Consider the following 16,812-nt stretch of genomic DNA (forward strand, 5'->3'; position numbering starts at 1 on the left):
TGGCAGCCTCATTACTTCCACTATCTTGCAGAAACAGGTACTTTGCACCTTAGCCATGGTGCCAACGGGTCATTTGGTTGTATAAAGCCTCGGGGTGTGATATACTATTAGATTTGTTTGTGCACTTGTAAAAAGAGTTTCTGTTATATAACAGATCCTCCACTGCTATACGCTTAGGCCTACATGTACCATGGGATGCCTGGTGAATTCATGCACAGTAGTGGCAAGTGCCATCAGGCTTTTGTACCAAGTCATTTCTCCTACCACTCTTCAATGAAATTTGCATAAACCACATCAACTTTTATGAAGCATTGTAGATTTCACCTGGAAAAATGGTTGCTATAAGTTATGGATTTAATTAAGCTCAGCTTAATTAGATTTGATTCTGCCTACAAGGACTTTTATTGGTTTACTGGCTGTGTTTAGAAATGGAAGCCGATCAGCACTCTGGTCTCCAACCAGAGGCCTACTAAGAGAACAGTAGATGCCAAGAGGCCCTTGAGCAGAAATATCCAACCCTGGACTAGAAGAAGTTTGTAGAACCTTACAGCATGAACTTGCTTATAGCAGCTTTGGGAAGTGGTTGAGTCGACTCAGGTCTCTGCTAGTAGCTTCTTAGTCTCCTGACATTACTGATACACTTCACTTGACTGCAGGTTCAGAGGCCTTGACGAGGGAAAATCTTCTCCTTTGGCTTGACCTTTACAGTCAAAAAGCTTTTCAATCAGTTTGAGCTCAGAGACAAATTTAGGCAGCTGGGACTATCTCTATATTTGCTTGTCTTTCACTGTCTACATCTGTGCTAGCAGATGTCCTCTGGCAAAAATCCAGACTCCAACTGGTTTTAGGTCCACCTTTTTTCAGGTTAAAAGGGGCTGAACTAGGGACTGCCCTCAAAGATTGAAAGAATCATGTGACCAATGCATCTTACATTCATACATGTGACCTCTGGGTGTGACAGCATAAACCTTGCACTGACAATAATGTATGCAACCAAGTAGTGTGTAGCAGTATATGCAAGGAACATATAAAAAATTTAAACACAACCCAAAGCGCTAAGCAAGGTATTAGGGATGCACGATGCACCGAAATATCGATACTACTATCGATATTTGGGGCCAAAAAACGATTCGGTACCAGGATTTCCTGGTATCGATACTTTATAGCCTAATAACGCAGCTTAATATAAAGTATAGAGCAGAGAACACGGCCGGCGGCTAGCTAAGCGCCGGCCATGTTCTCTGTGTGCCGCCCCCTGCCCCCTGCAGTCACCTCCTCCTCCGCCCGCCCCTTCCTCCGCTCACTGCAGTGAGAAGTTATAGCCGGCACACAGCGATCGCATGTGCTGGCTATGTAACTTGTGCAGATGCCGCTGTCACACTGACAGCGGCATCTGACCCATCCTGAGCCGTTCCAGAAGCAGTGGGGGTCGGCTACTATGTGTAACAGACCCCCGCTGCTAATCACCCGCAGCCCGTCACACCTCAGCCTCCTGTCCCTCCTGGAATGCAGCAGCCGGAGTGAGGAGCTGCGTCTAGGGCTGAGGACTCTGATGCCCGCTCGCCCTCCGTCCATCCCCGGCGCTGTTCCTATGCATATTCCTGTGTGCACACTCTCAGTGGCTGCGCTTCCTGACCGGCCTGAGTGTGCACACATGAATATGCACGGAGTAACGGAGGTCCGACAGCTGGGAGCTTCCCGGAGCTGAGGGGAGGGGGATTTGTAAAGGGAGCTAATTTAAGGTGGAACAGACAGCCTGAACCTTGGCCAGCAGCAAAGGTTAATCTTCCTGGTGGCCGAGGTTCAGGCTGTCTGTTCCACCTTAAATTAGCTCCCTTTACAAATCCCCCTCCCCTCAGCTTTGACAAGCCTCATGCTGAGTGTCCACAGGTACCGCAGTGAGAGCAGGGGATGTGTGCAGACATTGCAAACATCCCTGCTCTCTAGTGTGCCCCCACATCCCTTCCCTCTAGTGTGCCCCCGCATCCCTGCCCTCTAGTGTGCCCCCGCATCCCTGCCCTCTAGTGTGCCCCCGCATCCCTGTCCTCTAGTGTGCCCCCACATCCCTGCCCTCTGGTGTGTCCCCGCATCCCTGCCCTCTAGTGTGCCCCCGCATCCCTGCCCTCTAGTGTGCCCCCTGCATCCCTGCCCTCTGGTGTGCCCCCGCATCCCTGCCCTCTGGTGTGCCCCCCGCATCCCTGCCCTCTGGTGTGCCCCCTGCATCCCTGCCCTCTGGTGTGCCCCCGCATCCCTGCCCTCTGGTGTGCCCCCCGCATCCCTGCCCTCTGGTGTGCCCCCGCATCCCTGCCCTCTGGTGTGCCCCCCGCATCCCTGCCCTTTGGTGTGCCCCCCGCATCCCTGCCCTCTGGTGTGCCCCCACATCCCTGCCCTCTGGTGTGCCCCCGCATCCCTGCCCTCTGGTGTGCCCCCCGCATCCCTGCCCTCTGGTGTGCCCCCCGCATCCCTGCCCTCTGGTGTGCCCCCGCATCCCTGCCCTCTGGTGTGCCCCCGCATCCCTGCCCTCTGGTGTGCCCCCGCATCCCTGCCCTCTGGTGTGCCCCCCGCATCCCTGCCCTCTGGTGTGCCCCCGCATCCCTGCCCTTACACCCCTGCCCCCTGACAGGAACTGACCTGCCAGGCAGAGTAACCCTCTCCTGTCCGTCCAGACCTGGCAGCCTTCACCAGCTCCCTGCACTGTGGGGGTTGTAGTCTGTACCCAGTTGACAGCTGCCTCCGATTACCGGATGCAGCACTTCCCTGGTGTCTAGTGGGGGCGATCTCCGTGTCTGGTGCCGGCCGGGGACCGCTCCAAGATGGTGCTGAGCCCGGCTCGGCACTCGTTTGTTTTCGGCTGCAGCAGCCGAAAGCAAACGAGTGCTGATCTCATTGATCTTTGCTGTATAAGTATACAGCAAAGATCTCAATGAGAGATCAAAGTGTATATACTAGAAGTCCCCCAGGGGGAATAACCCTAACCCCAGGGGGGGAATATCCCTAACCCCAGGGGGAACAACCCTAACCCCAGGAGGAATAACCCTAACCCCAGGGGGAACAACCCTAACCCCAGGGGGAATAACCCTAACCCCAGGGGGAACAACCCTAACCCCAGGGGGAACAACCCTAACCCCAGGGGGAATAACCCTAACCCCAGGGGGAACAACCCTAACCCTAGGGGGGCTTCTAGTATATGTGTGAAAAAAAAAAAAAAGTATTGTTATTGGTAAAAAAAACCCTTTGAATCACCCCCCTTTTCCCATGTTTTAAATAAAAGTAAATAAATAAACATGTTTGGTATCGCTGCGTGCGTAATCGCCCGAACTATTATTAATCACATTCCTGATCTCGCACGGTAAACGGCGTAAGCGTAAAAAAATCCCAAAGTGGAAAATTGCGCATTTTTGGTCGCATCAAATCCAGAAATTTTTTTATAAAAAGCGATCAAAAAGTCGTATATGTGCAAACAAGGTACCGATAGAAAGTAAACATCATGGCGCAAAAAATGACACCTGACACAGCCCCATAGACCAAAGGATAAAAGCGCTATAAGCCTGGGAATGGAGCGATTTTAAGGAACGTATATTTGTTAACAATGGTTTGAATTTTTTACAGGCCATCAGATACAATATAAGTTATACATGTTATATATCATTGTAATCGTAACTACTTGAGGAACATGCATAACAAGTCAGTTTTACCCCAGGGCGAATGGCGAAAAAACACATACCCCCCAAATAAAAGAAATGCGCTGTTTTTTTTTCGATTTCACCACACTTTGAATTTTTTTCTGGTTTCGCAATGTACTTTATGCAAAAATTCAGCCTGTCATTGCAAAGTACAATTAGTGACGCAAAAAATAAGGGCTCATGTGGGTTTCTAGGTGGAAAAATTCAAGTGCTATGGCCTTTTAAACACAAGGAGGAAAAAACAAAAATGCAAAAACGAAAATTGGCTCCGTCCTTAAAGGGTTAAGTTAGTGTTCATCATAATTTTACAGGAAGACTTCTGTTAACATTCATACACAGTGCAGTGGGTAAGATATTTATTAATGGGGTATAGACCCTACAGATAAAACAATGCCAGGCTGGACCTTTTTCAACACTTTTTAGAAAAGTGGAGAATTTTATAAATAACTTTAAGTTGCAATTATTTGCAGCTGCACTCACTTTAACCACCATATGTTTTAATGTATTTATCTCAAACTATTGGCATATGTACATTTATAAATCACATCCCGTACAGCTTTCATTCACAATGCAAAATTAATCTGGCAGCCAGCAGTCACTTCTAGGAAGAGTTCAGAGCCCCCTAGTGGTGGCAACAGAAAAAGACAAACATTCTCTGCAAATTCTTATCATAACAGGTATAAATCTTTCAATTTTTCTCTCTCACGGTAAAACTATTGACCAAAATGAGGCCCAAAATACTCTGTGTGAACCCTGAAAAAGAAATAATGTGCAATCGGAAATGCATAAAACTTACAGGGGTTGTCCAGCGAAAATCTTTTTCTTTCAAATCAACTGGTGTCAGAAAGTTATATAGATTTGTAATTTACTTCTATAAAAAAATCTCAAGTCTTCCCATACTTATTAGCTGCTGTATGTCATGCAGGAAATGTTTTATTTTCAGTCTGACACAGTGCTCTCTGTTGACATCTCTGGCTGAGACAGGAACTGTCCGGAACAGCATAGGTTTTTATGGGGATTCACAGAAAACAGAGACAAAGTATCTGCCTCGGCATTATGCGGGTTGTAGTTTTTCAACTGCTGGAAGGCCATAGGTTGGGGAACACAGATATAGATAGTGGTAACAGGTATCACACGGCCTTATGTGCTTTATAATGTGATAATGGCCATAATCTGCTTGTGGTTCACAAAATCAGTTCTAAATGATAAGGCATTTGACAAGTCATTTCATCTATGGGTGCATGCATACCTCAATTCTTCATACAATGGCGCCACCTCCTGGCCATAGGCTAGAGTGACAATAACTAAAATTCACTTTGTACAGATTTTGAGTACATCATTAAACAAAGCCCTCCAGCTGTTGCAAAATTACAATTCCCACAATTCGGACAGCCAAAGCGTAGCTGGCTTAACTTCTACTATACATCATGTTTATCCAGATTTCCATAGGCCTTTTAAGTAAGTTCAGGCTTTTTGTGGGACTATGTGGACAACAGCTCTGTAGCTGCACACACGCAGGTTGCATGCTGTATATTTGTCCACTAACTAGACCCATAGGAGCCTGCACCACCTTCCTGCTGAACTAATGGAGGACATGCACTGCGCACACCATAAACACATGCCACATATATGCGATGACCACAGAGGACGATTATAATCAGTGTTCTAATGCAGGTTCCTTATAATTTAAAGCCCTACAAACACCATTCCCTACCTCTGTCATTTCTTTTACCCCTTGAATGTTCAGCATTTTCATTTATGAGAAAATAACAAAAAGAGAGAAACATAATGTGGCATTCAATACCAAAAAGTAATAAACACGAACCCATAGCGGAACAAATACCTTGTTTGATTAATTCTACAACAGAAATCCCCAGCCATCACTCTAATGGCTGCTGTGTAAATCATTGGCTACTTGAGCTTCTGAAACAAGATCAGGCTATGTTCACATGGCGTTAGACACTGGCCGCTTTGTGACGCGGCCGGGTCACAGAACAGCCGGTGTCAGAGAAGATCATCCCGGCCGGTACTGCAGTACCAGCCGGATGATCTTCACTTCTGCAGAATTCGGATGCGGACGCACCTGTGTGCGCCCGCATCTGAATTCCCCACTGCACACAATGGAGCGTGCGGCCAGAGACGCACACTCCATTGTGTGAACTGACAGGTTCAAAGAATAGCGGCCTGCAGCAAACTGACATGTTTTGGATTTTGGATGGATGGATTTTTTTGGATGGATGGATGGATGGCGGATTGACCTTTAGAATATCATTGAGTCTATGGGAGAGGCAGAACTTCATGCAGAGTTTGCCACGTGGCCTCCCCTTGAAATTTGGGAAACAGCCAAGGACCTATAGTCTACCTAATCTGCCATGGGCCATGATCATCATTGGAAAAAAGAAACCTACAGCGTTGAGCATAAAGAACCGATTAAACATGAAACCAATTGAGCTACATTACTGGAAGAATTAAGCACATAATGTCACTATTCATTAAAAAGGAACCTAACGTCAGTCATTTTTATCAGCCGGAGCAACTTGCAGCAGGAGCTGAAGATGGAGCGTGACAGAACGGAACCAGCCCGGAGACCATTTATAGTGGATGACCGGAATGTAAAGGAATACTCCACTGAGGATAAAGAAAGTAACATAGAGGTACTCCATCTGGGGGGTGTCAATAACCGGGGCCAACACCAGGTATATGGAGGCAATAAGCACTATCACAGGGATGATGATTGGAACCTAGAAGACAAAGAGGATACTGGTTACCATATGACTGACGTGGAAAGACAATAAAGCAATGTAGCATTATGAAAGTAGAGTGCTCATTGTTCATAAAGATAAGTGTAGGTAAGGTGACCATACATTATTTCAGACAAACAATTGTTAACAAGAAATAGTTTTTTCATTGGGAAGAAGAAGACAGAACTTGATTGTGTTTGGTGAAAAGGGCCATTACACCAATGATCTTTCTGGGCAATAATGGTGAAAGATTGTTCACCCGTTCAAAAGATTGTTGCCCGTTGTCATCGATCAGTTTGAACAACTGTGGGTGAAAATTTGAATGTCTGAATCGGCAAAACTATAGTTCACCATACAAATAGTTGTTCAGCCATCATCCTTTTTTCTAATATCTATACATACATTGCATTACAATCACCAATCAGAGGGATTAAAGGTTTTTTTCCATATTAGAATGTTATAACTAGATGATTACAGGCAGGGGTCGGACTGCTGTGGCACCCCATGAAATGAGCCCCCCGTTAGAATAATGCTGTACTCGGCTGTCTCCCCAGCTCCCATACAAAATGAATGGGTCAGCAATTCACATGGGAGGACTACCACTCCATTCGAATGTAGTCTCTAAACAAATTCCCAGAAAGGGTATGGATCATTTTGCAAAAGTCTAAGACCTATCATTTTATGAATGGTAATCTCTTAAAATTTTATTTCGACCTTAAAGGGGCCATTTGCCCAACAACTGTAGCTAGGACCTTTATGGAGATGAGGCCCAGAGAAGCAACGTTATCATGGCTAATTCATGGCGATGGTTTCCCCTTGCAAAGTTACAGTTCATATTGGTATTGAAGAAGAAGCAGGGCAATTGGGTGCAGATCTCCTGGAGGTAGAAGTTGGTTTCTCCATGGCCCAGGTAGGGCTATGGGGGCTAAGCTAGCGGGCATGTCATGACGGACATTGTGGGCGGAACTGGTGTAGTTGAAACAGCTTGTGGTGGCACCGGATGGGATGATGGTACATCTTGGGGGGATATGGGGAAAAGTCTCACAGAGGAACCTACTGAAGAAAATGAAAAAGGCCCTTGTTAGGGCCTGGAGAGAAACTGATTTGTTCAGAGCTAACCGGTCTAGGGGCTCAGCACCAGTCATCAAAGATGCACAATAGTTCTGTACAATAGAGGATGTTGTGGTCCACCACAATTTACTTGAAGGAGGGTGCAAATGAATTGTTCAAGCCTAATATGCCCACTTAATGGACATTGACCTGGTCATTTTTAACTTGGGCCTCCAGGAAAGTATTAAAGAGGCGTTGTTGGTTGGTGGAGGAGCACTGAGGATGTGAGGTGTCCCATTGCTGAGGATGTGAGATGTCCCATGGCTGTTTCCTGGTAAGGTTCACCCATGGACGGATGTAGCATTGGTAGGGAAGAGGAAAGCCCAATCACATGTGACAAGGTCAGGCCCTACATTACGTAATTTATACTATTGTTGCATTGAAGTTTTAGGTTATGCTTCTGTTCCCCGACTATGTCTGCAACTAGTGGTCAGGTAGGGTCTAGTTTCTTAGGGACCTTGGCCAACTTTAAACTGCTAAAGATCAGGATTAGAACACACTTAAATAGGTACTGATGGGCCTGGGATTGGTGAAGGAAGAATTAGAGGTTTACATCCATACAATAAGTGGAAGTGGCTGCATGTGGGCCCCATAGGAACAGGAAGGTGCAGAGAAGTAAGCAGGGAGGCAGTCAGGAAAGTGACAGGAGAGGCAGCCGCATGCGGCCGGGAGAGATGAGAAGGCTTGAGGTTGCATCGGAGAGTCAGAAACTGGCAGCAGTAAGTGACAGTCACCCACTGGCGTTACACCCTGCCTTGACCAATTGACATGCAGGATTCAGTGTTGGCAGAGGAGCCCTGCTCTTAAAGCTGGAAAGGATGGTGGAGGGAGCGTGCATGCATGTCTTAGCTAAGGCAGAATCTCTCTTAGGCTATGTTCACACTACGTAAAATAACGGCCGTTGTCCACGCCGCAAAACTACGGCCGTTGTTTTGAGGTTCCCTATAATGACTGCAATGCAATGTAACTACGGCCGTTGAATTCACACTACGTATCAGATAACGGCCGTTGTTTATACGGCCCCGTGAAAAATGAACATGTCAATTATTTCCGGCCGGTAATACTGCAACAACGGCCGTGGATTTCAATGCGGCCGCGAACGTAAAACTTATATCTGCCGACTTAAACTTGATTTTGATGTAAAAAGTGGTTTCTCGGGCTGGGCGCAGTAAATGACCTGTTTTCATCCCGTTTATAATCATGCTAGGAATCAAAATTAAACAACGGCTGTAGTTTCACGACTAGCCCGTACGATAGTAATTCTACGGCCGTTGTTTTGGCCTCAAAACAACGGCCGTTATTTTACGTAGTGTGAACATAGCCTTAAAATGGAAAGTTACTGTGTCAGGATTGGCATACTTTCTCCCACAGAGAGTAGCATGGTATATATGTATTCATACATCAGTCTGGCATTGTCCTTAATAAGACCCCCCTCCCTTCCCCATTAGAAATGGAAAAGAAGTAAAATCATGGTATACTTGCCTTGTACGGTCTGGGGATATCCGGCTTTTTAATCTTCATACATATGAGGCCAAAGGTTGTAAGACCGTAGAACAGCCAGGTCGTGAAGCTGACAGCAAACAATATATAATAGAAGTTATTTGTGAAGCAAAGAATATATCTGTGTGTGCTGTCTGGGGTCATTACATCAGACTGCAGGGGAACCTATGTTACTATGTTTATTCACACAGTCACCTGACCCAGGAAGGTCTGGCGTCACTGCTGTCTCTTGTAGGTTTCTGAGTAATAAGTATCAGGCTTACTATAAACCTCTCCTGCTCTAGGCAGTTCCTGACATGGAAAGAGGTGGCAGCAGAGAGCACTGTTTCAGATAAATAAAAAACACCACTTCCTGCAGGACATACAACAGCTGATAAGTGCTTGAATACTTGAGATTTTTTAATAGAAGTAAATTACAATTTTCTGGCACTAGTTGCTTTTTGCTGGAGTACCCCTTTAAGGAGCTCATTAGAATGTGATTCCCCTTTAAAAACAGGTAGCGATTCTGTCCTATCAGTGCTGGCAGTTTTGAGACTGTATAGGGACACGTCATATTTGCAAAGTGCATGGTAACAGCCAATTGTCAATATATTTCCAGGAGGAATAACAGAGGAAGGGGATTTTGCAAAGTTCTAGGAAAAGATGCTCATATAAGCTTTATTAAACACACATGGTAGCGAGCGGACAGTCCCCTTTCTATATACAATAAGAACATGCACATACCCGCTGTAGTTGACAATACTACTGAAATCTCCTGGAATGATCATTAATATGGAGATGATACAGGTGAAGATGAGGGCAGGAGATGGAGTTAGGTATTGCACGTGGACCATGGATAGGGTGTCAGGCTGGAACAAAAAATAGTCAAAATCAAAAATAGTCATTAGGCAATTTTAAGAAACTTTGTAATTGGGTTTATTCGCCGAAAAAAGCATTTTTATAATGAGAAAGCCGTTTGAAGCTCTCCCCCCTGTCTTAATTGTTCTCTATGGAGAGGGGAGGAGTGTCGGAGATGAGGCACCAAAACAGGACAACAAAGAGTTAATTTACAGCTACACCACTGGGCTATCTCCTCTGGAGTCAGCACTGACCTCTCTGACCTCTGAATAGCAGCTTTCACACAGGTCCCGCTGTGTAATCCTATGTTCTCTGCTCTCTGCTGCCAACTAATCTCCCCCCTCCCTCCTCCCCCCTCCCCTCTCCATAGAACAGACAGGGGCATATCAAAGACAAAGATCATTGCTTTTTAACACTTCCAAATGATTATCGGCCAATAATCGATTGGTGTAATAGGGTTGTAAAAGGGTTGTATATATATATATATATATATATATATATATATATTTATATCTATATATATATGTGTAGCCCTTGCCCTAAACTGTTACACATTACCTCTCAATGCTCCTGGTCTTCTCTTGCCCTCTGCTTTCTTCACGGAGCCATGACTCGAAGTGTGGAGAGGTAATATATTAACAGTTTATTTAATCGTTAGCCGTCAGCTGCACATCGCTATTACACATGGGGGGGATTTATCTAGACCACCATACTCGTACATCGGTCTTAAATTAGGCCAGGTCCCCTTTTTCTTAGCCAGGCGCCTGATCCTGCGCCCAACGTACCAAATTTACACCTGCTTCCAGCTGGTGTAGATTTGGATCATGATTTACAACTGCGAGCAGGCGCAAATAATGATAAATGACGCCGGAGGAGGCCATCTTATAAACATAAGTCCTTTAGAAAGTCACCACTTTAGAGGGAAAAAATCATTCAACTATTTAACAAATTTATTTTCATTGTATAAATTGTATATATCTAGAAATGAGCGAATAGTATTCGATCGAATAGTACGCTATTTGAGCTATTCGATTGTAGTCAAACATTAGAGCAAAAACGCATTAAAAATTCGATTCGCCCTCCCACTTCCCCTGGCGCTTTTTTCCAGCCAATAAACATGCAGGGGGAGGGACAAGTACTAGGAATAGGCAAGACGTTAAAAAAACCTCTAACTGTGATTTGCTGGCTAAACCATATGACTTCCTGAATCTTAGAATAGTCATTTGAGATTCGTGTCGCTTTCTGGTTGGAGCTAGAGAGGGACAATGCTGTATACCAGGGAGAGGAAGCTTTTAGGTGTAGTTAGGAAGGAAGGGACCCCCAAAAGCCCTTGTTAGGGCTAAAGCTATAAAAAACAAACTGATTTAGAAGCTGTTGTTAGACAGGCAGTGTGTTCAGACACACTGTGTGTGGCATAATACCTCTTATCTTGCTACTACTGGTTTGCACAGACTGCGTCCTGTCAAAGACCTGACCAGCTATTTCATTCTATTATTTTTAAAATCAATACCATATCCAGTATTACGGATGTATACTCTGTGTGTGGCATAATAGCTGTTATCTTGCTACTACTGGTTTGCACAGACTGCGTCCTGTCAAAGACTTGACCAGCTATTTCATTCTATTATTTAAAAAATCAATACGATATCCGGTATACGGCTGTATACTCTGTGTGTGGCATAATAGCTGTTATCTTGCTACTACTGGTTTGCGCAGACTGCGTCCTGTCAAAGACTTGACCAGCTATTTCATTCTATTATTTTTAAAATCAATACTATATTCGGTATAGGGCTGTATACTGTAAGTATGGTATAATACCTCTTATCTTGCTACTACTGATTTGCACAGTCTGCGTCCTGTGAAGGCGTTGACCAGCCCTTTATTTCAATTGTTGTAAAAACAATTATATATCCCGTATACGGCTGTATACTGTAAATGTGGGATAGTACCTCTTATCTTGCTACTACTGATTTGTGCAGTCTGCGTCCTGTGAAGGCGTTGACCAGCCCTTTATTTAATTGTTGTAAAAACAATTCTATATCCGGTATACGGCTGTATACTGTAAGTGTGGGATAATACCTCCTATCTTACCACTACTGATTTGCGCAGTCTGCGTCCTGTGAAGGCATTGAATAGCCCTTTATTTCTATTGTTGTAAAAACAATTCTATATCCGGTATACGGCTGTATACTGTTAGTGTGGGATAAATTAAAAACGATCTGGTATAGCTAAATTGTATTGAAAAAAGTTAAACGGCTTGTAAGGAACTTACCTTGTCCGGCTCCAGCGGCGTCTCCTTCCAGCTCGGCTCTGGCTGTCGGCTTGGGAGCGCGCCGCTGCTCCGCCCGCCGGAGCCGAGTGACGTCACGGAGACCCGACGGCGTCCCTAGCAACCGGGGACGCCGTGGGGTCACGTGACCGTCAGCTGGCGGGCCGGCACGCAGCTGATGTGTTTTGCACTCGGGCTGAGTGACAGGTCGCCCGGCCGCTCAGCCTGCAGTGCAACAGCTGCAGTGAGGCTGGACTCAGGAGGCCGGACCAATCAGCCTTTGGTCCGGGCTCCTGGTCCAGTATAAAGTTTCAGTGTGGCCAGCAGGTTATCGCTGGCTATTAGTTGTCCTGATCCCAGCTCCCCAGTCCCTTGTATTCTGTCCTATCCTTCTCCATTTTGTCTTGCCTGGATTCTGACCTTTTGCCTGTCCCCTGATTCTCCGCTCGGTTCTGATTTTGTACTGCGTTGCTCGTTTGGTTCCTGACTCGGCTAGTTGACTCTCCGCATTTTGTTTGTCTGTCTGTCTGCGTTTTATGTTCTGCACGTATACAGTATAGGGATTGTCTTCGTGGTTGTCCGCGACCGCCTAGGGTCGACTGAGGCAAGTAGGCAGGTGACAGTGGGTGGGGTCAGATTTAGGGCCCACTGTCTTGTGTCTTATCTTCCCCCAGCCACTCGTGACAGAATAGCCAGCCCAAAAATTTTGTGTGACGTGTGCCAACGATTTGTTATCATGGATCCTATGAAGGCACTAGTGGAACAGATGCAGAATCTGAACACATTGGTTCAGAATCTCGCTGAACGGGTTCAGGAGCAGGAGGCTGCTCCTCGACAGGTTACGATGACCACGCCCTCTCCCCCTGAACCGCCTGTACAACTCCCGGAAAAATTTAAGGGGGATAGAAAGAGTTTTCGAACCTTCAGAGAAGGGTGTCGGTTGTTTTTTCGACTGCGTCCCCGTTCGTCAGGAGATGAGGCCCAAAGAGTGGGAATAATCATGTCCCTCCTGCAGGGTCCCCCACAAGAGTGGGCATTCTCTCTCCCTCCTAACGCCATAGAACTAACTTCTGTGGACTTTTTCTTTTCGGCATTGGGACTATTGTACGATGACCCTGACAGGACTGCAGTGGCCGAGCGACAATTGACGTCCCTAAAACAGGGGAAAAGACCAGTGGAAGATTATTGCGCAGAGTTCCGCCAGTGGTGTATCCCATCTGGTTGGAACGACTCCGCTCTGCGCTACCAGTTCCGGGTGGGTCTCTCTGACCAGTTGAAGGACCTGTTAATAGCTTATCCTCCCCCTGAAACGTTAGAAGAGACAATGACGTTAGCCATTAGGGTAGACCGCCGGATGCGTGACAGACGAAGGGAGAAGTGCACCTCTGAACCCTGTAGTACCTCTTTCTCTCCTGTGTCTTTTCCTAAAAACCCCTCTTCCCTGCTGCCACCACCGGAGGAACCTATGCAAATTGGCGCCACCGATACAAGAACTAGACGAGCCCATCGGATGCAGCATAATCTTTGCTTATACTGCGGCAAAGCTGGACACCGGGTGCGGGAATGTACCTCCAGGCCTGGAACATCGTCGGAAAACTCCAGCGCCTGAGTGACTATCGAGGGGGTCACTCAGGCGCACAGGTACCACTCGATAAGAATTGTATCGGGAATTAAATAAAATCACGATTAAAAATCAACATCCTCTCCCTCTGATTCCTAATTTGTTTGATCAGATTGTAGGGGCCCGGTGGTTCTCCAAAATTGACCTCCGGGGGGCCTATAATTTGATTCGTATAAAGGAGGGCGATGAATGGAAAACTGCCTTCAATACCCCCGAAGGACACTTCGAATACCTTGTCATGCCCTTCGGGTTGTGTAATGCACCTGCAGTTTTTCAACGTTTTGTTAACGATGTTTTTCGCGACTACCTGGGACGTTTTTTAGTGGTATACCTGGATGATATCCTGATTTTCTCTCCAGATTGGTCTTCGCATGTTGGTCATGTTCGTAAGGTTATGGAACTCCTAAGACTTAACCATTTGTTTGCTAAATTGTCAAAGTGCCAGTTTGGTGTTCAGGAGGTCTCTTTTTTGGGATATAAAATCACCCCTAGTTCTTTTGGGATGGATCCCCTTAAGGTGACGGCCATTACCAAGTGGGAGCGCCCAAGGAATCTTAAAGCTTTACAGAGATTTTTGGGATTTGCTAACTATTACAGAAAATTTATTAAGGGGTTTTCAGTGATTGCTAAGCCCTTAACAGATCTTACCAGAAAGGGAGCTGATGTGGATAACTGGACTCCTGAAGCCATTCTGGCATTTGACAAACTTAAAAGATGTTTTTCTGTAGCTCCGGTGTTGATTCAACCTGACTTTGAGCAACCTTTTATTGTCGAGGTGGATGCCTCAGAGGTAGGGGTGGGGGCTGTTCTTTCACAGGGTCCTGAAACTCTCACCAATCTCCGACCCATTGCCTATTTCTCTAGAAAGTTCTCCAAAGCAGAATGCAACTATGATATAGGCAATAGGGAACTCCTTGCCATTAAGTGGGCGTTCGATGAATGGAGGCACTTTCTAGAGGGGGCTAAACACAAAGTTAAGGTTTTAACCGACCACAAAAACCTTGTTTATTTAGATAAAGCTAAGCGTCTTACTCCACGACAGGCCAGATGGGCACTCTTTTTCACACGGTTTAACTTTGAAATCACCTTCAGACCGGGTTCCAAAAATGTAAGGGCAGATGCTTTATCTCGTAGTTTCGACGTCAATGAAGTCCCCATAAAGGAGTCTGAAACCATCTTATCTCCGGGGGTGGTGGTGGCTATACTGCAGCCCGATCTGGCTGCCCAAGTCGTCCAGTCTCAATCTATGGCGCCTAGAAATACCCCGGAGAACAAACTGTTTGTTCCCCCAAATCTTCGTTTGAGAGTCCTGGAAGAAACACATTGTTCAGTTTTGGCAGGTCATCCAGGTATTGCTGGTACTAAGTATTTATTATCTCGTCATTATTGGTGGCCATCTTGGGTCAGAGATACTAAGCTGTTTGTGGAGGCTTGTGAGATTTGCGCCAGGTCCAAGGTTCCTCGCAGATTACCCGAGGGACTTCTCCAACCCCTACCGGTACCTGCTAGACCGTGGACCCACATCTCAATGGACTTCATAACTGATTTACCACCCTCTAAGGGTAAAACTGTGATTTGGGTGGTGGTTGATAGGTTCTCTAAGATGTGCCATTTAATTCCTCTCAGCAAGCTTCCTAATGCTCGTACCTTGGCTTCTCTTTTTATTAATCATATCTTACGTTTACATGGTGTACCAGAGAATATTGTTTCTGACAGGGGAGTACAATTTGTGTCTAAATTCTGGAGGGAGTTTTGTGGTCGCCTGGGCATATCCTTGTCCTTTTCTTCAGCTTTCCATCCGCAGTCCAATGGTCAGACGGAAAGGGTTAACCAGTCACTGGAGCAGTTCTTGAGATGTTTTGTTGCAGGGTCACAGGAGAAATGGAGAGAATACCTGTCTTTGGCAGAGTTTGCCCTGAATAATCGTGAAAGTCAGTCTCTCAAAATGTCACCATTTTTTTGTAATTTTGGGTTTAATCCTCGTTGTTCTTCTGTACATGCGGCCGAGTCCATTAATCCATCCGCCGAAAAAATCTACAGAAAACTGTGCACAGTTTGGGCCCAGGCTCTTCAGAACCTGGTTAAAGCCCAAGAAAATTGTAAAAAACAATCAGACAAAAGACGTATATCTGGCCCTGAGTACAGGGTAGGTGACAAGGTATGGCTCTCTACTAAAAACTTGAGATTGAAAACACCATCTGGTAAACTTTCTCCTAAATATATTGGTCCTTATGCCATAGTAAAAGTTGTCAACTCAGTTTCGTTTAAGTTACTGTTGCCTAAGAGTCTAAAAATTCACGATGTCTTCCATAAGTCTCTGTTAAAGAAATATATTAATCCCGTGTTACCGTCTGCTCCTCCTGCTCCTTTGATTATTCAGGGTGAACTTGAATATGAGGTAGAGAGGATTCTGGATTCTCGCCGAGTTCAGAGTTCTTTACAGTATCTGGTTCATTGGAGAGGATTTGGCCCAGAGGAGCGCACTTGGGTAGCAAGTAGGGATATGCATGCACCTCGTCTCATTCGGCAATATCATTTGCACAACCCGTCTAAACCAGGTCCTGTTACTAAGGGTCCTGAGGCCCCTCATAGGGGAGGGGGTAATGTAAGGAACTTACCTTGTCCGGCTCCAGCGGCGTCTCCTTCCAGCTCGGCTCCGGCTGTCGGCTCGGGAGCGCGCCGCTGCTCCGCCCGCCGGAGCCGAGTGACGTCACGGAGACCCGACGGCGTCCCTAGCAACCGGGGACGCCGTGGGGTCACGTGACCGTCAGCTAGCGGGCCGGCACGCAGCTGATGTGTTTTGCACTCGGGCTGAGTGACAGGTCGCCCGGCCGCTCAGCCTGCAGTGCAACAGCTGCAGTGAGGCTGGACTCAGGAGGCCGGACCAATCAGCCTTTGGTCCGGGCTCCTGGTCCAGTATAAAGTTTCAGTGTGGCCAGCAGGTTATCGCTGGCTATTAGTTGTCCTGATCCCAGCTCCCCAGTCCCTTGTATTCTGTCCTATCCTTCTCCATTTTGTCTTGCCTGGATTCTGACCTTTTGCCTGTCCCCT

The 16,812-nt window shown here is 46.2% G+C and overlaps 1 protein-coding gene across 1 annotated transcript in view; it reads right to left on the reverse strand.

Moving 5' to 3' along the window:
- Positions 1–3,826: 3,826 nt before the first annotated feature.
- Positions 3,827–16,812, reverse strand: part of LOC138795298 (b(0,+)-type amino acid transporter 1-like) — a 37,731-nt gene continuing 24,745 nt past the window's right edge. Inside the window, exons 8-10 of the mRNA XM_069974288.1 lie at positions 9,758–9,882; positions 9,017–9,104; positions 3,827–6,424 (exon numbers count right to left, since the gene is read on the reverse strand). Coding sequence (XP_069830389.1) covers positions 6,194–6,424; positions 9,017–9,104; positions 9,758–9,882 — 444 coding nt within the window. The 3' untranslated portion in view covers positions 3,827–6,193. The remainder of the gene's footprint in view (positions 6,425–9,016; positions 9,105–9,757; positions 9,883–16,812) is intronic.

This window comes from Dendropsophus ebraccatus, chromosome 6 (assembly GCF_027789765.1).
Source record: "Dendropsophus ebraccatus isolate aDenEbr1 chromosome 6, aDenEbr1.pat, whole genome shotgun sequence".
Lineage (NCBI taxonomy): Eukaryota > Metazoa > Chordata > Amphibia > Anura > Hylidae > Dendropsophus > Dendropsophus ebraccatus.